Source organism: Microtus oregoni, unplaced genomic scaffold (assembly GCF_018167655.1).
Source record: "Microtus oregoni isolate MIOR12 unplaced genomic scaffold, Mior012 000018F_ref0000195, whole genome shotgun sequence".
Taxonomy (NCBI): domain Eukaryota; kingdom Metazoa; phylum Chordata; class Mammalia; order Rodentia; family Cricetidae; genus Microtus; species Microtus oregoni.
The window spans coordinates 9,938,267-9,962,135 of record NW_024543077.1 but is presented as its reverse complement, the minus strand read 5'-3'; the positions used below and the strand labels follow the sequence as shown (position 1 = coordinate 9,962,135).

Sequence of the window (23,869 nt, the reverse complement as noted above, 5' to 3'; positions counted from 1 at the left end):
ATCCTGTTATCCTGATCAACCCATCTCTAATAATCTGTAAGAACCGGTCTTACCGGGAAGATTCTAGCCTAGTCCATCCTGGGTCGGAGCTTCATAGCGTGCATCTGCCCAGGAGCCAGGAGCATGGCATCTCTCCCAGGCGTCTACAGTCTCTGAGCTCACTTCCTCTTCCTCCCAGTGTTCTGTTCTGTTTACTCCTCCCACCTATCCTCTAACCAATAAAATGGGCCAGGGCAGTTCCTTTATTAGCCAATGACCTTCCTCCATCACAAACTTGAATTTTTAAGAGTTTTATTTTGCTTGATTGAGTTTACATTTCACATAAAATTTATCTCAGCATAATCAAAATGTTTGGTTTGAATTACTAGCGTGCCCATCATACTTGATTGTCTCCTGACAACCTGCAGGACCCTCCTGCATGGGAGGCTTAAACTCATTGCGTGATCACACAGAGGACACAATTTGAAAAATCAGTTGCGTCCCTTGACTTTGGGACTGTCTACCAAATGTGATCCTACACTTGTAGGGTGTCCTGCCTAATTGAACTGTTTCCAGCAAGAAAAGGGGGTTTGGATGCATTTCCTGATGTCCTGACATGGCCCAATGATGCATACATAAGTCTCTGTTGACAAGACTGTTGTGAAAGGAATTTAACACGGCTTCACTCGGTCCTCTACCTACTCTGATTCTGTAAATGCAAGAAGCACATGCTCCAAGATGAAGTCTGCAATGCAGAGTAACTTCCTCTACGTTTCAGTTGTCGGGATCCGCACTCCAGAACTGAAAATTGTCTCTGAAACCTAAAGGACTGCTTGGCAAGTGGAATCAATAAAGCAGTGATTAGGTGTGGGTCTCGGGGGGACTTGGGAGTGTGTCCTGCTTTGTATCTAATTCGCTCACAAAGGATGCTGTAACAAGTTCCAGGAATTGGAAATTCTGTGCTCATTAAAGTTCACTACCCAGTCACTTCAAAAATCAATATTTTTTTTTTTAAAGTTCAGTCAATCCTTTTTGAAACAAATTGCAGTTTATGGGTTTTAATCCAGGAGATGAAGCATATGTTCCAATATTTACAGTTTGGGGTTCTTCAGTCTTCACAGAGACTCGCATAGTCTTCTCAGTCTCTGAGATAAGACTTTTGAAAAGATAGGCTTTTCAAATCAGAAACAACAGGTAGATACTGAGCTCTGAAACTTGGGAAGCAAAACTTCGTGGAGATGCATACATTCAGACACACGCTGAGACCTGTGAACATGTGAAGAAGGTGACAGCTTTTCAGAAGATTTATAAGTGTGCGTGTGCGCGTGTGTGAGTGAAAATGTCCAGAGACCTTAAGAGGACTTGGGGTTTTCTGGAGCTTAGAGAGACATAAGCCAGCCTGTGTTCCCATAAAAGAGCAGAACACACGGTTAACTGTAGAGCTGTTTGTCCAGACTTCCAAAGTGACAATTAACTACTTTTTTCTAAATGTCACGACTTTCACGTATTTTTTCTATGAAGAAGCTATAATAACATAGTATGTAGTCTATTTATTTATTTATTTATTTATTTAGTCTGTTTTTGCATTACAGACAGAGTCCCCTCCCTCTTCTCCTGCCAGAGCCCCATCCAGTCCTCCCTTCCCAACCCATCTACCTCTCCTTTGCTCTTAAGAAAAGGGCAGGCCTCCCATGAATATCAACCAGCCATGGTCTATCAAGTTGCAGTTTGAGACTAGGAGCCTCCTTTGCTATTAAGATTGGGCAAGGCAACCTGGTAGGAGGAAAGGGTCCCAAAGACAGACAACAGAGCAGAAGACAGCCACTGCCCACATTGTTAGGAGTCCTACCAAAAGATCAAGCTACAGAACTGTAATATATGTACAGAGGGCCTGTGTACCAAGTCTCTGAGTCTCTGAGTCTCTGTGAACCAAGGTTAGTTGATTCTGTGGGTTTTCTTGCGTCCTTGACCCCTCTGGCTCCTTCAACCCATCCTCTTCTTCTTCCTCGGGATTTCCCTAAGCTCTGCCTAATGTTTGGCAACGGGTCTCTGCCTCTAATTGCATCAGTTGCTGGGTGAAGCCTCTCTGATGACCCTTTGGCTAAGCTCCGATCTATGGGTATAGCAGAATATCATTAGGGATCATTTCATTGACCATTTTTTGTTTTGTTTTGTGTTGGGCAGTTGTATTTGGTTCTAGCCTAAGGTGCCTGGGTTGTTCCACCTCTGGGTCCTAGCCCTTCAACCAACGTCAGGGATGAGTTTCCTCTCATGGCATGGGTTTCAAGATGGATCAATCTTTCCATCTTCTGCTATCTTCCCCAATTTCTGTTTTTCAAATATCTGAAGTTCTTGTCATACAGGTCTTTCACTTGCTTGGTGCAGGTTATAAGGTATTTTATACTCTTTCTTGCTCTTGGGAAGGGTGTTGTTTCTCTGATTTCGTTCACAGCCCTTTATCATTTGTATAGAGGTGGCTACTGACTTTTTTGAGTTAAGTTTTGATCCGACAATTTCTCTAAAGGTATTTATGAACTATAGAAGTTCCCTGGTAGAATTTTGGGGTTTCTTATATGTCTATCATATGATATCATCTGCAAATAGCAATATTTTGACTTCTTCCTTTCCAATTTGTATCCCCTTGATTTACTTTAGTTATCTAATTGTTCTAGCTAAAACTTCAAGTACTGTATGGAATAGGTATGGAGAGGGTGAGTACTCTTGTCTAGTCCCCGGTTTTAGTGGAATTGCTTTAATTTCCCTCAGTTTGTGTTTTCTTTTTCAATTTTCAATTTTAATTTTCAAGTCTTGAATAATTTTCCTCACTTTGTTTTTTCTTTGTATTCCTTAATGGGTTTATTGATTTCCTCATAATTTCTTCCACTTCTTCAAGTTAGTTTTTAATTTCCTCTTTAAGGTCCTCTATCATCTTCACAAAGTTTCTTTTAAGGTTGTTTTCCTGTGTTCCTGCTGCATTAGCATATTCAGGTCTTTCTGGCAGGATAGTTGGGCTCTGCTTGGGCCATGTTGCCTGGGCTCTTGCTTACTGTATTTTTACACTGGTGTTTAGGCATCCAGATTTGGGATCATTAGGTTTAATTCCCAATTTCTGAATTTGTTTTCTGTGTGTGTGTGTGTGTGTGTGTGTGTGTGTGTGTGTGTATGTGTGTGTGTGTGTGTTTCTTTTCCCTGTTTTCTGTTACTTCTTTGGCCTTGTAGTCTTTTCTGACCTGGATTTTTGATGACTAGTGTGACCTCTGATCTTTTAGGTTATCTGTCCAGGTTGGGAACTGGCGTTCAGGAAGCTTGCTTGGCATTTCTTTCAGTAAGGGGACCTCTTTTCTTCTGACTGGTGTGGTCTGAACTTAGCAGTGACAGTCAGCCAGGGTGGGGGGAAGACCCAGCAGGGGTGGGGCTGTTGAGGAAGGAGGTATTGTGGAATGGGTCTTAGAGAGCAGTATTTTGGGAGCGTGTCAGTTTTACTGGCAAGGGGGAGAATCCTCTACACATTTAGTGACTGGTGCGGCCTGCAACTATGGAATAGGAGTCACAGGAGGTGAGGGCAGGGCTCAGCAGTGGTGGGGGTGAGGAGGGAGGAAAGCAAGAGCTGTGGGATGGATCTTGGGGAACTGAACCTATGGAACGGGCCAGCTCGGCTGGCTGGTGGGACACTCATCTCTTTTACTGAGGCCTGTACCTCAACTTACTGTCTTTAAAAATAGAGCCCAAGTAAATTTCCTCTAAAAAATAGTGGATTATTGATTTCTATTATTGCAATTTTGGAATTATCCATGCTGGCAAATGTTCACGACACAGAAAAAAAAATGCATCTTTATATAGTGTCCAATTTGCCGCGACAGATATGCAGAACTAATCTCCCAATGCAAGAAAAGGATTGAAATCCCTGACAGTCAGTTTTGTTCTTTTATAATGTCCTTCTGGCGAATAGTTTAGAGTTCCGTTTAATATTTTCAGTATTTTGGAGGCCAGAGAGATGGACCAACAATTTAGAGACTTGGTTATACTTGCAGAATATCTGAGTTCAGTTTCCAGAGCCTCCATGACAGCTCATGAGTGCCAGGGGATCCAGCAGCCTCCTCTGCCCCCCACGAGCACTAGGCATGCACATGCTACACACATGTGCACGAGAATAAACAGTCTCGCACATAAGATAAACCACATCTGGAAGTACTCACTTTCAGTATATTTCAGCAACCGTGTTCTGTGGACCTGTCTGTTGTTTATTCTTGGGAAGTGTGCACACTCATTTACTACTTCACAAGAATTGAAATAATTTGCTGTGATTTTTTTCGAGGCAGGGTTTGTGTAGCACTGGATATCTTGGAACTCATTCTGTAGATCAAGCTGGCCTCAAACTCACAGAGATCCACCTGCCTCTGCTTCCCAAATACTGGAATTAAAGGCATGCACCACCAATACCCAGCGAGAAATAATATTCTAATCTAATTTGATAGTTATATAATCTGACAGTTATATGATTTGGTACCCTTTACTATCTGAATTCAGATACTTAAATCTGATGAACAATTTCTGAGATTGCATAATATGTCTTCAGATATTGATGCTGTAGAAAATTATATATGAAGATTAAAAATTTTTAACACTAATATAAAAATTGTTTTACCTAATTTTAGTAAGGTTCCTTATTTATTATATTTATGTCTATATCTGGGTATACCAAGTGAGCACTCACCATGAAGTCCTTATGTTCTTTAGGACGAAATTTCTCAGTCCTGTACTGGATCGTTTCTTCGTTGCAGGATGTGTTGCCCTGGTTGCCCTAGTGGACTGACTGCCTCAGGGTTTCTATGAACGTTAGAGGGTCTATGGCTTTCGTAGGATAGAATTTAAAAGCAATTCTGCTCATTACTTAAAATAGTCAATGAGTTTGTTCCTTAAAATAGTCAAAAGTGTGTTGTTAGGTCCAGTATTTCTTGTTTATACTCTCTAATCAATGCAACATTCTTCTTTTCTTTTTAGAGCAATGAAGTTGTCTACTACAATGCTAAAGATGATCTTGATGTGAGTATTGATTTCTTATATTAAATTATTACTTAACTGTGATTGGATTTGATATGTTTAAAGAGAATGATAGATGGCAAAAGCAAAACAATAGTTAGATGTATCGAGGTGATGATGGGTGTTATACTTATCTGAAATGTACTGACTGCATGCAGGCCTTTCTGTATTGGAAATAGCTTTCTAGGTGTTTGTTTCTGAATCAGAACGCCCTGTATGGGCCTTAGCGTGTGCTGGAGTGACTTAGATATGTGTATTACCTTTGCAAGGCTGAGCACAGAATATTGTGTAGGGAGAATGAAAAAATGTAAAATAAGTAGAGTTGACCTTTCAAATAATTTACATATGTGTTATCATATCTGTATATCATATATACACACTGATACATTACTACTCCCAGAATATGCAACTTTACTAATATCTTCAAATACGAGATTTAACTGAGTACTAAAATTTCTGGTATCCTATTAACCATCTTATACAAATTATCTTAATTTGTACGATAACACTGTGAAAAACACATTTTCCCCTACCATAGGTAAAATCCTAGGTATTTTATTGTATTTATTTATTTTTAAATTTTGTGTGTAAGAGTGTTTTACCTGTATTTTTGTATGCACGTATGTGTGCGATCCATATGTGTGCACTTCCTAGTTTCGCGAAGGACCTGGGTTCTGTTCCCAGCATCCACATGAGCGCTCACAACCATTTGTAACACCAGTTCCGGGGATCTGATTCCATATTCAGACTTCTGCTGGAACCGCTGTCAGAAAGAGAGTTAGAATAAAAATTAGGATTTGTTATTTGAAGCTAATTTGGCTGCGGATTTGAAGGTGAGCTAGGTAGGTATAGTTCATGGGAGGCTTTGGAGGGGAAAGCGAAGGAGAGGGTGCTATGAATATAATCTCAGAAACAACAAAATGCAAACTCATCCCTAATTTTCTTGCTAGTAAATTAACTATCTTTTAGTAAACATTTAATTCATGAAAATATGGACCCTGATATCCCATGTCCTCTATAGTGTTACTTTATGATAATGACACTTAAATATAGCAAATAACTGTTTTGTTCTAGTACTCTTACAAGCAGTTCCATTTCCTGCCAAGCAGAGCGGCTCTGCTTAGTTAGATCTACCTGTAAGTCGCCAGTTCGCTTTTATTTCACACTCAGAAGAGCAACGCTGACTTTTAGTTAAGTAACAACCCCGTTTGCCCTCATCGTGGTTCCCGGCTAGAATGTTCACTGATCATGACTAGCGTAGCGTGCATGCGTTTTGTATCTGGAATCCTGTAAGCACATCTAACGTTTTCTTCACAGTTTACATGCAGAGATGGCCTCTCAAATATTGAAAAAAAAAACCCACACGTTTGTTGTTCTTTATTTCTGCTATTTCAGTATTTTTAAAAAGCCACTCTGTAATAGAGAAAGGAATCTGTGGGAGTGGAGCTATGGACTGAGCTGTATTTTCTGCTGCTTCGTCCTAACCAAAATAAGTTCATTATACTGTTGGGTGTTAGTTATGCTTATAAAATAATGCATTTTTAGACAGATTTCAATAAATTTAATCAAAAGTTTATAGATATCAAAAATCAACATCTATGTTTAAATGCAAAAACTATTATTAAGTATTTGGAGGAATATTATTTATTTATGTACACACTGATAGACAATGGACAGAGACTCTTATATAGTACATAGAAAATAATAGAATTCAGAAACCAAGGCATGCTCAGACGAGTCCTGACATTCTCGTTACCCAGAGGTTATCAAGTGCTATTAAAGTTCTAAAGGTTTGGCTGGGGAGCTGATTCGTGGTTACAGTGCTTGCTCCCCAAGCTTGAGGACCCGAGGTCTGGCTCTCAGCCCTCACTTCAGGAGCTGACGCTGCTGCTGGCATCTGTCCACCTATCACAAACCTCGCAGGATTGTTGCTCAGCCAGTGTAGCCAATCGATGGGATGGATCCTTCATAAAGAACCCGGAGAGTGATTGAGGACACTGAACATTGACTTCCACCCTGCACAGGCACATAGCACACACACATAAAGCCCCATCCAAGTTAACAGTTGACATGAGCTGTTATGAGTTCGTTCTACTCCTATCTTGGATTCTGATGAGAGTATTTATTTTATGGAGGATATACTTGACATATGTAAAGACTCTGGGCATATTATAAAATTTAGTACTTAAAAGGAAGGAGATAAGACATCTAAAAATTTCTTACACAGTTATAAATATCTTATTTTTATCTTACTTTAAATTTTTTCCTATTAACTTGTTTAATTTGCTTTTGTCACTGTCTTCTGTGTAGGTTTTGTGAGACAGCGTCTTGCTATGTAAGGGTGGCAGGTATTGCAGACATGTGCAACCGTGATCAGCCTCACAAGCATCCACGTGCCTGGCCTAGAAAGTAGTAAAATTATTTACTATGCTGTTAAATAGATGTTAGATAATAATTTGAGTTGATGTGATACCATGAAATGAACTCTTATGGTGAGGAAGGAAAATGTCCCTTCTTGAACATTCAAATGCAGAGCAATATAATACATATATATGTGTATTATTATTTTAAATAAAATTTTGATTTTGCATATCATTTACAGAATAATTAGACCAAATTCCACTGCTCTTTTCAGTTTATAAACTAATCATTTCCTGCAGCACTGTGTGGCATTGTATGAAAAGAACACTCAGCACATTAAAGTTGCTTTTTCGTTGTCTTGATCAGTTTCATCTACCAGTATTCACCTTCTGTCCTACACATGGGTAAAGCATGTTGTTCAAAATTCTTAGACCTCGTTGAAATATTCTGAGATTCAATTATCGGAAATATATGGATATGAATATGTATTTTCGAATATTGGCGAAATTAAATTTTTTCACGCCCATTTGAGTAACAGTTGCCTGACATATGTAAATTTTATTACTTTGTGACGATATTAGCGTATCAGTATAAAGTTTTTATAGTAAGTTAGAATATATTTTGTTTGCAGTTAAAAATTTTAAGAGTATTGTATTAATTTTTAATGTACTTACCAACATGTCTATATAAGGAATTTGTGCAGATTTCCTTTTAAATACAAATTTAAATATTTAAGACAGCTTAAAAGCCAAGAGCAGAAGCCGGAGAGATGGCGGTAGCTGTAAAAGAGCTTGTTGCTCTTGCGGAGGACCTGAGTTTTGTCAGGAGATCTACATTGGGGCTCTCACAGCGGCATGTGACCCTAGCTCCAGCAGATCAGATGCCCTCTTCTGACCTCCACTGGTACCTAAACTCATGTCCCCTTCCCCTCTCCACAGACACAGATACATGTAATTCAAAATAAAATGAACAAAGCTAACTAGTGGGTGGAACACTTTACTAAGTATTTGAGAAAATGCTTTCGTTGCACCTAAATGATTACATAATCAAAATGAATGCTGTACAAATAATTCCTGCTCAAAACAGTAATATAATTAGTGAAAATTGTAATTCGGAGGAATTGCTGCAAAGACATTAAGTTACTTACAGAAGGCTTTTGAGAAATAATATGGCTGATAGATACTATTTTATGCTAAGTTTTAACTTGAATTGAACCAGATGAAGAACCTTCTATATAATCCAGTATAGTGATTTGCAATATTTTATGTCTTTTCTGAAAATTTATGAGGAATTATGGCAATATAATTAAATTACCTGAAAAATATTTTGATTACTCTCTTATGTAATTTTCTGGGTACCAGGGAAAGTGTGGGAACTCATAGTTGCTCTTTAGACTGTCCAGGATCGTATTTGGCTGTTAGCCAGTTTTTCACAGTCTCTCTCTCAGTCTCCCCCCCCCCCCTTATTCCACACAAAGGAGTTGGGTGACATTCGAGGAAATCACTCTGCGTTCCAGAGCCTGTTATGAAGACGGTTGCCCTCACCACTTCCTTTCACACCCATGTTTGCAGCCCATAATGAACTCTGCAATTCATAGCAAGGAGACACAGAATTCAGATTTTCCCCCTTAGGTCAATAGATCTCAAGAAAATATTGAAGCTGACTATTTAAACAAAAAAAAAAATAGAGAGAGAGTAGTAATTAGGGAGATAGTGTTTCTCGACATGTTTCCAACTGCTTTCCTCAGTGTATGAGAGCTAGTGGCAATTTTCCTCCCGCTCATCATTTAAATGTACTTTTATATGGAATATTTAGAGATGGGTCTCAAATACATGTCTGAATTATCTAAATGATATCAACTCTTTTGCTTCTAAGTTTTAAATAGACTTTGAATCATGCAACACATTATGAGTACATAAATGTTCCTAAACATCACGTCCATAAATCCTTCCCATTGTTAAGGTCATTGAATATATATTATTGACTTTGGTGTTTAAGAACTTGCATAGTCTTCCTAGAATCTGCTAAGCAGACAATGTTTGGTATTGAAATGGCTTTCCTCTTGGAGGTGCCACCAAGTTTGATTCCTTTGGGTTCCAGCTCAGAGTATTATTTCCAAGACGGCAGCTTCGTGTGCTTAAAGCTGCTGGTGTGGCTCTGAGAAATTCAAGCACAATGTGGTCACCTGTGAAAGGGTCTTCTTCCTCTAGCAAGTCATTGACTCTAAGCGCAAATCTCATTTTACATAGCTATGAAATGACTTAAGAACTAATAATATCTTGGGGCTGGAGAGATGGCTCAGCAGTTAAGAGCATTATCTGCTCTTCCAAAAGTCCTGAGTTCAATTCCCAGCAACCACATGGTGGCTCACAACCATCTGAAATAAGGTCTGGTGCCCTCTTCTGGCCTGCAGGCATACACACAGACAGAATATTGTATACATAATAAATATTTTTTTTAAAAGAACTAATATCTTAGCTGCATTCTAAGCATTTTTCTTTCTGTTCTCCATGCTTTGTTTCATTCTCAAAGAGCCCAGTTTTTACTATCCACACCTCACCCTAGATATGCAGTAGTTACGATGATAAAGGATAAAAATTTAAATAGACACATTGAAAAAAAATGACCTTTGTGAATCTCTCTTTATCAAAAACTACAAATATTTTATGTTATTCTGTTTCCTGTAGTTATCAATATGATATCCTTGCTCAGGGATGTCTCTAGTAGAAAGTTAAGTATTTAGTTTCATTGCTTGGGAGAATGACTTAGAATAGAGTTTTATGTTTAGCTTACAAATCAAATTTGAAAATGAGTGGCTGAAATGTCCTAACAAGTGTGAAACTACATGTATATGACAGTGCAGAGTTCAACAGAATAATTTGATGTGCTCCAACAGTGTTAAAACAAAGTTAGTGTGACTACCTTTCCACATGACGTGTCCTTCAGCACGTCACAGTCCCCCTACCTAGGTCCTGTTATCTTAGCCTCAAGATACTTCCCAAATCTAAACATTGCAAATCAATGGAAAGACATAAATACAGAATAGAAATCCCATAGCACCAGATTCTAATGGACCAAGGAGGATATGGATTTGGGGTGACAATAGGTGACAAGTGGCTGGAAATGTAGAAGTAGCTTTCATAACAGAACTAAATCAGAGAAAGGCCATGAGTTCAGCCCTCGTTGGGATCATGACTAAATTTAGACTCTTCAGTTTCTGTGTCTTTCAACATGTGGCATGCTGACATGTCTCCACGCTCATATCTGTCATAAAGATTGATATGTTCAAGTACTGGTCATTGCTGTGTTCATGAAGATGCTTCATGACCTCCCTCAAAGATAAACAAGTATGTAAAGGCGATCAGCTGTTTCTTTAGAATGAACCCTGTCTTGCACCTCTCTGAAGGAGCCGGTTTGTGTGGAACCATCTGGAAGGTCTCCAAGGATTCTGTCTTCAGATAATTGCCCAATGACGTTTTGTAGCATCTCTGCTCCTCTGTTTCAGCCAACGATATTTAGCTGGTGTTTATAAAATCAACACCTACTGACAGCCAGGCTTCCAGGAAACAGTGTCCAAAATAGGGTTAGAGTTGACGTCCAGCAGGGATTGTAGAATATGGCTTGAAACAGTAATGAAAGTATAACTTGACTTAATCATTGGACAAATTATAATTCTCATAGATATGTAAGGTGCATAGCCCTACTGAAAATAGACCCAACATAGCCGTACCTAAAATAGAACCATCTGACCACATATAGTTAAACTGTTCCTGTGTATGTTGACATACTCTGGTCACAGAGTGCTATAATGTTTCTAATCAAATACTATGTATTTTTTTTTAAGTAGGTTTACTTAACAAATCCATTTTCCAGATAGCAAGTGATCCTCCTTCCTCCAGATGTTCTTGGAACTTGTAACTGATTGTTGGCTTTGTGGAAAACGCCTTGTCTTAAGAGAAACACTTAAGACGTCACTTTCACAAATACGGAGCAGCTGTTGAAGTGATGCCTATTGGACGTGCTTGTTTCTTGTGGCCTTGTTTCCAGAGTGTTTGTGAAGGCACAGCCGTTTTAAAGAGGTGCTGCTTTTGTCAAGTCAAAGGGGAAATACTCACAACCTTGAGGTCAAAGAACATGTGGGATTTATTCACCTGGGGCAAGCAAAACCGAGAGAAGAGAAGCTTTTCCTGTGTTTGTTTTCTGTTTTTTCTGTTTTGAAGCATACAGGGCTCAGGATTTTTTACTTCAAGTCTAGATTGATATGCTAAGCATCCATAATTCTTTGTGAATGAGATACGTACTCAGGATTGTTACAATTCCCCACCGAAACCACATTCTGCCTGTTTATGAAAATAGTCAGAATAAATAGTAGTTGGATTTTACTACCAAAGAGGCTATGTTAATAAGATGAGTGTTATTTCAGTGCAAATAATACCCATAGAACTTTTGTTAGGAAAATATATTAAATATTCAGAAATGAGAATAGATTAGTGAATCTCTGAAACATTCTGTTTATCCTAAAAATTTGAAAATAAGTATATGATTTCTATTCCTACGATTTTGGAACATAGCTCTGCTTCTTTAAACAGCAAGGCTATGCAGGTGCAGTTGCTGCGTACACTGCGATAATGAGGAAGGTTTTTCGGGGTGCCACTACCCAGGTGTCAATGACTGCCCTGTCCTTTCCTAGCTGACTGGCACCGTCAAAGCCAAATATTTCTTCTTTCCAGTCATTTGCTCTGTAAAGTGTGTGTGACAGTGATACAATACAGGTGATGAAAAACACTTTAGAACACTCTGGACTTACACTGTGCAGTTCACAAATACTGATAAATGTAATTTTAAAATAGTATGAATAATATTACAATAAACTTTATAGACTGATGAAGTGATTTTTACCACCAAAAGGAGGGGGGGGGGAGAGAGAGAGAGAGAGAGAGAGAGAATAATTCTAATCACAATAAAGGGGAATTAGCCTGAAATGTTAATCCTTGCATTTATGTCACTTAAGACAATTCATATTCTAAATAAAATTCACAGGTAAATCATTTAAAAATTTTGAGAAAAAAAATGTGACCACAAATCAGATGTTCATTTTGATGTTTTAGGTTCTAAATACTAAAACTTAAAAGAAAACGAAAACACCGTCAAGGAAATAATTATCTACATACAGTTTTCTACTGTTTCACGTTCTCTGTAAAGCCTCCGTTTACTCTGTCTCCTGACTTGATTTTCAGAGACATCTGTCCCAGTCAGTCTTCAAATTCCCCGAAGAGCAGCGGAACAGAATACCCAGTGGCTTCAGTTGCCCTGTCAGCTTGCGCTGTTTTCTGAATTTCCCTATTGATCAGAAATAAAAAATCGGAGCCTTCCAAACTCGCTAACCTCTTCAGAGCTCTGTCTCTAGCTACAATCTAATGAAATTAGCGCACAGCCTAGATAGCTCATCCCATTCAATTGAATTGATTTATTTGCCTCATTTTGTATTATTGATCGTTTGAAATTTTGACCTGTCTGGGACATGTGGCCCTGGGCAGAGCTCCCTTGCAGACTCATTCATATTCCTCTTGGTAGTCTTGTCTGCTCTAAGACTAATTCTAGCGTGGTATTTTATATCGTGTCTCTTTAGAAGCCTAATATTTCATGATTTAATTTTATAGAAACAGATCTGATTCTAGAATGAAGTGGTAGGGATATAGGCTTCATACAGTAATAGAATGTGTTATAATTATTCTTAAAATATAGCAAAACTCTGGGCTTATTTTCTTTTTATATTAGTATCTTATAGCATGAAGTCCTTATTTGGCAAATACAGAATCCCCCTTTAGAACATATAGGAAAAAAATGAGTTGCTCCTATGTAACAAATGAATTATCCCTTCTCCTGGAAGTTTTTGTTATTGTTAATCAACTGAGTTAAGTTACCTCACTATACTGGCTGCGGTTTTTTGAATGGATTGTAATAGTACATGGGGTATGCATTATGGGCCGTGAATCATCTGGGCGTCAAAGCAATACTAGATAGAACAAATTGCTGCTATTCTAATGTTTCCTGCTAGAGAAAACAGCATTGTTCAGCTTTAAGGCCTCACCCAGTGTCATGCCTCTGTGACAGCTGTCAATCACACGTCCTGCCATCCCATGGTTCTGTCCTTGGAGGAGAGCTATGGTGGCACCCGGGAAGCAAAGACTCTTATGAAGGAGCTCCTCCATGTCAGGGTTTTTACCGCTTGACTTTCTGCAGTGAAGCAAACTTTATTTCCGGAAATTTAACACCCAATTCAATGACAACATCTTGAAAGGGACTTTCCATTCTGTGAAACTGAGTTATAGAATTAAGACAATGTCTGCCACAGGTGATTTCTAACCTGATGTGAGAGTTACCGAGACCCAGGCATGATCCCTGCTTATCAAGAAGTAAAGATTTTGTTTCCTTTAGAAATTCTTGCTTAACTAACATAGAAAGCATTTTAATATACATACTGAATGGATACCGTCTACTGTTTCAATACCTGTGTATATTGTGTTTTAGTTTAACAAGGGTGAAATGACCTCATTGAACTTTCTTTATCGTCAAGACCTTAAATATCTTTGTCCCACCACTTAACAACACACAGTCATTTATCATCAAGGGTGGCCTCCCTCTAGTGTAGGAGCACGCCAGAGCTAACTGTATGTTGGGTGCACACTAATCAGGCTCTACCAGAACCACCTACGTTTAAGTTCTGGGCAGCCGCCACTCTGTTCTTGATGTCTTCAGAATCAGTTCTTTTAGGATCGATGCACATAAGAATAAAATCACGTGTTTGCCTGGTATACTTGCCTTTTTTCACTTAATATTATGCTCTTCTGTTCTCCTCATGTTGTAAGTAACAAGATTTTATTAAGTTAAAATTATGAAGACTATGCCCAGGAGATGGCTCACTGGGTAACATGCTCAATGCCAAACTTAACTGTGATTGAGTATCAGGTCCAACACTGTGAAAACAGGGAACCAATTCCTCTAAGTTGTTCTGACTTCCACATATGCGTTGTTCCATAAATATCACACACACACACAATATACACACATAACACACACACACTAACACACATCACACATATTCACGCCTATCCTCAACATAACACACATAAACAAGTACACATGCATACATACACACAAATACTCTGCGCATACATATGTACACACACGCACAAACATACACAGAGCACACATACACACACCATGCACATATATACACAACCACACATACATATTGAATAATAAATAAATAAATAAATAAATAAATAAATGTAATACAATTTTTAAAAACTCTGAAGACATTTGGGGAATGCCTTTAATCCCAGCACTCAGAGGCAGAGGCAGAAGGATCTCTATGAACTCAAGGCCAGCCTGGTCTACAGAACAAGTTCGAGGACAGCCAGGACTACACATATCCTGTAAATCAGAATATTTGCACATATTTGAACCTTGCTTAATTCTTTAATTCTAAAATGTTTTATCAAGGTAATTTTACTGTTGACAATTTTTACATAATCTTTCAGTAAGCGAAACACTGACTAATTCAAAGCCCATTCCATTTTGCATGTGTTTCTGCTGTCTGATCATTTTTACCCCCAGTGTGGCTTTGTCCATGGCTACTTCCTATTTAGGCATGTGAACTGTGTAAGTTAGCCACTTGAGAAGTTACTGGGGTCAAAGTAAGTCTAAGAAACTTTCCTTTTCTTCAGTTTCACAGTTTTTCCAGGAGCTACATATTTTTATTTTAGAATCATTTATAAACACATTTTTGTTTTATTTTTAATGTATTCTATAAAAAATATATTGATTTTTGATTGACAGAAGGCCCTGCTGGGTTTGAGGCTGTAGCCTCCAACAGCCTTGCATAAGCTATGAACACGGACTATGGCGGAGCTGCACACTTAGCCTATCAGAACGGTCATTGTTAGTTCTGTTTCTGAGAAGGAAAGTGTCCTCATTTGAATATACTTTCTTAATGTTTGCAGGTACTTAGCACTCTGCTCTCCCAGAGTGCTCTCTTGAACTCCAAGGGGCTCTGCAATCACAGGCTTCTTCCGCAGGATAAATGATACATTTAGTATCAACACGGAGAAACTTGCACTTTAGTGAGGGTGCATCCCTGCCCCACGTTGGCCATTTCAGAATTGCGAACACGTGGAACATAGATAGGCCCAGCCCTTCCTCTCCACCATCTTCACCTGTGTCAGGTCTCTTGAGCATCTGCTGACACCGTGCTATGTCATTGGCTTTCATCCTCCCTGCAAACAAAAGGGGCAGCGTTTTCATGTCAACACTATTCTAGAATTCTGTTAGGATTATTATTTTCATGTAGTGTCATTATACTTAGCATATTGGAACTATGCATTGTCCCTTAAAAATGTCAATTAATTCCAATATCACTAAAATATGATGCTATTTCAATTAAACAATTTCCAGTCATCATATAGGTAAAATTGGAGTTTTGGTGTTATAAGGAACAATAATTTCAATATCTTAAATGTAATAAAATGAACACTCTTATACTGGTGAAATTATTGTTTTATATGAGTGAAAAGAAGAAGCATGGAAAGCAATGGTATTTTCTATTGCTGCACTTTTAGCACTTCTGCATTAACAAAGTTTGAAACATCCATGCAGAAAATTATACGAATTTTTTTGTTTTTTTTTATTGTATAAAGTCATTTATTTTCTTTAATTTCAAGAAAAAACATACAAAGTCTGCTTAGGAGGTTCCCAGTATTGTCAAAAAGGTTTGGAATATACCTTTCATGGTAGTGAAAGACCTGCAAAATTATAAGGTTAAAGACAATGAAGAAAGAACTTGCAGATGATAGAAGATGGACAAGCTCCCCCATGCTCATGATTGGCAGTTTGTCTTAACCTCCCTTTATGATGTCATTTAGGAGTACAAAAATCTCTATAAAATGCATTTAAATATACTAATTTTTAACTCCCAGGAAATTAGCAGAAATTTATTTCTCACAAAATAAATATGTAATACTTCAATATTTTTTTGTTTTTGTTTTTTGTTTTTTGTTTTTTTTTGATTTTCGAGACAGGGTTTCTCCGTAGCTTGGTTCCTGTCCTGGAACTAGCTCTTCTAGACCAGGCTGGCCTCGAACTCACAGAGATCCGCCTGCCTCTGCCTCCTGAGTGCTGGGATTAAAGGCGTGCGCCACCACTGCCCAGCCTTACTTCAATATTTTTATAGAAAACATTTTGATAACAAATATAACATGTCCTTGTGGATGGAAATTTCTGTCCTGCCTGTTACCACAGCCATTCAGTCCTAAATAAACACAGAGGCTTATTAAATATAAATTATATAATAATAAAACTGGCCTATTGCTTAGGCTTAAAAATATAATTAGTTCTTTTTTTAAACTTTTTATTGATTTCACTGAGCTCTACATTTTTCTCTGCTCCCCTCTCTGCCTCTCCCATGGTTCCATGCTCCTAATTTACTCAGGAGATCTTGTCTTTATCTACTTTCCATGTAGATTAGATCTATGTATGTCTCTCTTAGGGTCCTCATTGTTGTCTTTTTAAAGCCAACTGGGCTTGTCCATTAGCAGATGTTTCTGATTTTATTGTTTATTCTTTTTTTCCCCAAGACTGGGTTTCTCTGTAGCTTTGGATCCTGTCCTAGAACCGACTCTTGTAGACCAGGCTGGCCTTGAACTCAAAGAGATCCATCTGCCCCTGCCTCCGAAGTGCTGGGATTAAAGGCATGCACCAGCACTGCTTAACTAGCTCTTATAACTTTGATTAACTCATATTTTTTTCCTATGTTTAGCCACATGACTTGGTACCTTTTCTCAGTAAGGCATTCTCATCTTGCTTCCTCTGTGTCTGTCTTGCAACCACGTCTCTGCCTTTCCTCTTCCCAGAATTCTCCGTGTCTGGTAGACCCACCTATACTTCCTGCCTACTGGCCAATCAGTGTTTCATTAAACCAATATGAGTGACCAATCTTTAGTGTGTGAGAGCATCATCCCACAGCAATGCTTATTGAATGTTGGAGAACGCTAGAGAACAAATAACTCCTAGTGACAAAACCACAGTGTTGCTGCCACTTGACAAGACTATGCCCATTCGTTACTGCCTCTTATCTACTGTTTTCCTCCCCAAACAAATGGGATTTTTACATCCATTTTCTTTTTTTCTAATATAAGCATAAAGACTTAGTATCGTAAGACAAATTCAGAGGTCATGTCCATTTCCCATAGGATTATTTTTATATTTGATTGTTTAATGATATCTTACATAATTACTGTGACCATTATATCATTTTTGAAAATTCAGTAAGTTCCCATATAGATACTGAATGACATTTATATAGATAGTGATGTATCATGCTCATTTCAAGTCTCCAGTGTGTTCTCTCTGTGTGAATGAATGAATGAAATATTTGATCTTGTCTACATACTGCTAGCTTAAGCTCATGTATCCAGTTGTCTGTCTGTTATCTAGTCCTCTACATTTTTGATAGCTGAAATTTGCTGGGCATAAATGTGTATTTGATTTGGTAGAAAGACTGGTTTAAAGTGACCCTATAAAACTGTAAAGAAAGACTACATATTTTAGTTTTTATTTCAGCATTCAAATAACATGTGTCTTTTGTTTGGGGGGTTAATTTAGAGTGGAAGCCCATTTTAGAATGAGCTGGAAATGTTTTCACAACACTCCCTCCCCTTTGAGAGATGCCGCCTATTTTGAGGACAAGGTTTCTTGGCTGTCTGATACTCCCCACAGTAGAAAGATCATTACGTAATAGTATCGTTTACCTCACAAATCAGTCACTGAAACCCAGACAACACTGGCTGGGCCAGGACAAGGCTGTTACTAATCCAGCAGAGTTGAGGTGATTTCCTCTTACCTGTCTTTCTCACTGCACCCTTTGCAGTGTGTTCTATGTATGCTCCTTTCATGGAATTTTCTGGAGCAGAACAGCTCCAGGACTTTGTGGAGAAGACCAAATCTGTAAAGTGCTTCCATGCAAGCGTGAGGGCCTGAGTTTGATCCTTAAAACAAACAGAAAACCAGCCTTGGCAGTCATGTTGGGTCTATAATCTCAAAAAAAGCTGGGTTTTTTTGTTTGTTTGTTTGTTTATAACCCAAATGGTAAAAGCTTGTTATCCTGGGCTAGGAAGGGAGATGCGTGGGGCTGGCTAGCCCGTGAACGTAGCTAGGTCCCAGTGAGAAACCATGAGGAATCAAACCTACGGTTCCCATTAGCATACACACACACACACACACACACACACACACACACACACTTAACTAAAAATCTAAAATGTTTCTAATGTAGCCTAAGCTGGGAAAATGGGGATTAATCATCTTACTTAGTACACAACTTCCCAGAGCGTTTTACTTAGTAATAGTAGTAGCCTTTCTTTTTTCCTTTTATTTATTGAAATAGATCTTTTTCTCACATGCTATAACCTGATTATAGTTTTTCTTTCCTCCATTTCTCCCCCCTCCCCTCCCAATCCACTCCCTTTCTGTTTCTTATTAAAAAATAAATTTCTTATTATCAAGGAGTAATAATATAATATAATATAATATAATAAGATAAAACAAAAGCTAGCGCATTGGAATTAGGCAAAACCAACCAAAGGACTGGAGCTTGAGAGAAGGCGTGTGAAACAAGCTCTCATTTGCACAGTCAAGAATCCCACCAAAACACTCAACTGGAAGCCATTCCATGACATTTCATACGTGTAGAGGACCTGGTGCTGACCTGTGCAGGCCCTGTGCCTACTGTCTCAGTCTCTGAGTTCATGTGAGCTTTGCTCATGATGATTTAGAGGGCCTTCTTTTGTTCATGATGATTTAGAAAATAAAGCCTTCTAAATCAGCACGAGCAAGGTTGATACACACTTAGATCTACAATGTTCTCCTGCCTTCAGGATATGATAGTGCGATGTTGGTACAAAGCTTATGGGAGTAACCAACCAATCTGTTTTGACTTAAGGCCCATGCACCCCATGAGACGGAACCCATGCCCAACCAAGAACCTGGACTACAAAACCAAGGACCTGTGGTAAAACCAAATATTAGTCTAAACAAAGCAAAGCAACAAAAACAAAACCTGGTACTGAAAACTTCATTTGGTGACAAGACATAGATATTTGGGGTTCTGTTTCCCCATTTTTGGTGATTTCATTTATCTTGCTTTCATATATATGTATATTTTATGAAACGTCTACTGTATTTGCTTCCCATATTACTCCTTATATGACCCTTACTTTTAGCTGTAATTTCCTGTTATCCCTTGTCTCATCTCCCCCTCCTCACCTCCCCACTTGATCCTCCAGTTACATCCTCACCCCAACCCAGCATCATTCATCCAAAACTAACTGTTCTAGTTCACTTTTCTTACTACATCTGTCCTTCTATTCCCTCATTCTATACTAACAGACATTATAGCATATACTACCAAACAGTGCAGAATATACGAATAGACAGTATGAGCTATACTAACAGATAGTATAGTATATTAACGTGTATATATACATATATATATAGTACAGTGTATTAACAGATTTATAAGTTATTCCCATTTTCTGCTTATTATGAATAAAGCAGCAAGAACATGCCTGAACAATGTCTCTCTGAGAGGATGAGGCATCCTTTAGGTGTATGCCCAAGAGTGGTATATGCCCAGTAGCTGGATCTTGAGGTAAATCGATTCCGATCCTCCTGAGGAGCAGCTAGACTGATTTCCACGGTATCTGCACAAGTTTGTCTGGCCCCAGCAATGGAATAAATGTTCCCCTTACCTTACATGCTCACCAGCATGAGCTGTCATTTGTTTGATTTAACTTAGCTGTTCTGGCGGCTATAAGATAAAATCTTAATTTTAGTTTGTTATTCTCAGGTGGCTAAGGATTTCGAACATTAAGTGTTTCTCAGCCGCTTGGGTTTCCTCTTTGGAGAATTCTCTGTTTACATCTGTATCACATTTTTATTGGGTTATTTGCTTTCTTGATATCTAGAATTTTATATATTTTTAATATTAGCTGTCTATCAGACGTATAGTTGGTATTCACCATTTTCCCAGCGCATTTCGGGGAGAGATAAACCCTGCACTAGCTCCAAAGAATGCTGCCTTTTGAAACACATTTGACAAATGTTACCATTTTCATTAATCTGCTATTTAGAAATAATAAAATATATTATAAATGAACGCTAACAAAATTTGGGTATCTGTTATTATGTTTGTTGTGCTTATCCTAAGATTTTATGAGTAGACTAGTGAACAGTCCCATATACCTAGTTTAATTGGTGGTAACTTACAGAAGTACATTTCAACTTATTCTTCCTCCTAGACTTGTTACCATCCTGGGCACCTCTTGTGTTCTCTATGGTGGCTAGGTCAGAGTTGGAACCTGAGCGTCTGTGTTCTAAAACACTGAATGGTGCTGCTGGCGCTTTGCCACTGATGCCCTTACTACTTTAAAATAAGTATAGTGCTTCAATGTGTTGGCACACTCATTGGTGAGATACCTTGTGATATCCTTCAGTGGTGCTACTAACACTGGCTTACTATTTTCTTAATAGCCTTCTCTCATTCAACCTATAGTATACAAGGATAGATCATGGAGAGTGATTTTTTAATTGTGTTTAAGTTACATATTATAAACTCAGAAAAAATCCTCCATTCATGGTTACATTTTTTCTTTCCCCAATCAAGGCAAATGTGTTACATTTCTTAGTCAAAGCACTACTTTGCTTTGTGGTTTCTTATTGGTCATTCCCGTTGCTATATTCGTCTCATCTCTGTATGATCAGTAATTTTCCCATACAGATAGTTTCAATTTGGGTATGACTCTTGTTAATACATAAATTCTTTTTGTTAATAAATGAAATCCACATGACCATAGCTTTTCCTGAATGGAAAAACAGTGTTCTGTTTACAAACAATTTTACCAAACACCAATTTTGCAGTTAGTACCCTAAATAGACCCATTTGTGTGCAGTGTGGTGATACCACTGTACAGAGTGATGGTTCATTGTGCACAGATAATGCGATCATGGCTTCCTCAACTGACTTTACTACAGAGTGGAGGACTGTGCAGAAGTTCTCTTTTGCTGTGCAGATCTACACTGCTAATAGTTCTGTGTAAATGGTCTTTCTAGTGTTACAAATAGCAAGATATGTTTGTCTCAGTATTTGAAGATACTGCTGTGTTACTTGGTGGGTTACATCTATAAGAACAACAAAATAACAAATAATAAGATGATATAAGCACAACATAGCAAAACAATAAATAAACTATTTTCTCTTTGCAAACTTGTTGGGTATTTGACCTGACAACATTCTACCAGTTGCTTTATGGCATTTTGTAGTTATTCATGATAATTTTTCTCTATTGTTCATCAGGTTTATCACTTCCATGAGCTGACGAATGCTAGGACTTTTCTGATCACTGTATTTAGATATGATTCTTATTCCTAGTTGTTAAGAGTTTAGAATATACACAACATTTTTCACAATAAAGAAACTGAAAATATGTGTGAACTTAGTATTGAAATTAGCTAGGGAAAAACTTATAAGGCTATATTTCAATTGAAAAACATGTTTAATATGCAAGGCAAAAAAGTTACAGAAGCATTGTGGATAGGTTCCTGCCCAAGGGATAATAAGGTAACACAGTACGGCAGGCACAAGTAGAGAGGAAAAACGAAAGACAAAATTAACCTTTGACTTTAGCTCTTAGGCCATTGGTTTGCACCATTATTAATGGGATCTTGATGGCTATTTCAAAAACCTCCGAACTTATGTTTGATTGTATTTAGAGTTGTAACGTTTCTGTTCTTCTTTCATATACTTTCTCTTTAAAACAAAGATGAAACCCTACAGAACAGTTGCAAAAGTCAAGACTATGGCATAAAATAATGATTTTTCCTTTCTGTTTTATTTTCATGTGTGCTATTATTTGTTACATTATTGTCTGTGTGCCAATGTAAACTTAATAACACAAATCCTGAAACTTATTTCAAGTGAGTAATCTCAATTGGGTTGTTCTGTGACATATATTCTGTGCTTTAAATCTACATCTTCATGTGTATCTTAAGAGACAGTGCCAGATGTGTTTGGGATGCTTCCAACTTATAGAAATCGGGAAGCCAGTTAGTTTTAATTGGCTGATCTGAGCATCTGTGTGGCTGCTAATAACCTGTGTGGAAACTCGCATAAGCAGTGCCTTCTGGGCACTACATGTAAAATGTAGTTCCATCTTTTGAAGAACACATCCCGAGCGGACAAGAAAGCAAATGTGAAAATGTCTGTTAGCAGATTTTATAAAGTTGTTTATTTTCTTTCTCTTCTTACATAGCCTGAAAGAAATGAGAGTGAGCCAGGCAGCCAACGAATTAAGCCTGTTTTTATTGAAGATGCGAATTTCGGACGCCAGATATCCTATCAGCATGCAGCGGTTCATATTCCCACGGACATCTATGAGGGCTGTAAGTAAAAAGAATATGAGGAACTATGGGGCAGGGGAGCGCATCTTCCGCGTGCTGTCTAGAGGACACAATAAAAGCAAGTGGGAAACTGTCTCAGTTACAACTGACACAAGAGTCTGCGTGAGTTAGGATTACAGACCTCAAAAGCCATTTGATGGTAAAATAACGATATAATTTAAGTTCTCTAAACAATAGCAAACTCAGGGTAAGCTTAAGGCAGCATTTGCTAGCATTAACTTCATCCTAAATTTATTTAGATGAGGAATTATGTAAAGATCCTTGTAAAGTGTATTTTATGGGTAGATGTATTCTGAGGCCATTTTATTAAGGAAATACAAGGTGCATGTATATGCCTTTGTATAACATAAATTTCATTTCTCATTAACTTAGATTTCAGACACACACACACACACACACAGAGAGAGAGAGAGAGAGAGAGAGAGAGAGAGAGAGAGAGAGAGAGACAGAGATCCTTGGGGGTGGATAGTACACGTCTGGTGAACGCCTTAATGGAGAAAACTCGTTAAGAAAGGAATTAAATCATCAGGGAATTCTAGAGAGGAAGGTTAGTGTGCTACACTGCATTTTTGGGTGGTAGATAAAATGAGCTAAAATGTTTATTTTCAGTAAAATTATGAATAGGGCATGGATTGTTTAAATCAGCTGCCACTTCTTTTCTCCCAGTATGCATAGAGGATATCAGGTAACCAGGCAACCTACATAAACAGTCAGGGAGAAGCTGTTCTGATTGTGAATGTTGTGCGGTGAAACCAGAACAGCCGCTTGGGCAGGTAGCAATTCTATGTCCTTGGAGATCTGTGACTATCTTAAGTGGGATGCTCTATGCCTGGACCTGGAGCATTGACCAAATGCCTACTGATAAAGATAATTGCAGGACGGCAGATCTCTGTGCTTACCTAGGAGAGAAGAACAAGGCCTGGTAATGGGAATCAGTTCTGAACTAGGGAATGAATTCCCAAATACATACCAGAAA

General features: G+C 38.2%; 1 protein-coding gene across 8 annotated transcripts in view; it reads left to right on the top strand.

The window, feature by feature from the left end:
• LOC121459135 (voltage-dependent calcium channel subunit alpha-2/delta-1) overlaps window positions 1-23,869 on the top strand; it is a 427,825-nt gene that overhangs the window by 247,930 nt on the left and 156,026 nt on the right. For all 8 annotated transcript variants that reach the window (XM_041668668.1, XM_041668666.1, XM_041668667.1 and 5 more), the window contains exons 5-6: window positions 4,981-5,022; window positions 22,746-22,875. In XM_041668668.1, coding sequence (XP_041524602.1) covers window positions 4,981-5,022; window positions 22,746-22,875 — 172 coding nt within the window. The remainder of the gene's footprint in view (window positions 1-4,980; window positions 5,023-22,745; window positions 22,876-23,869) is intronic.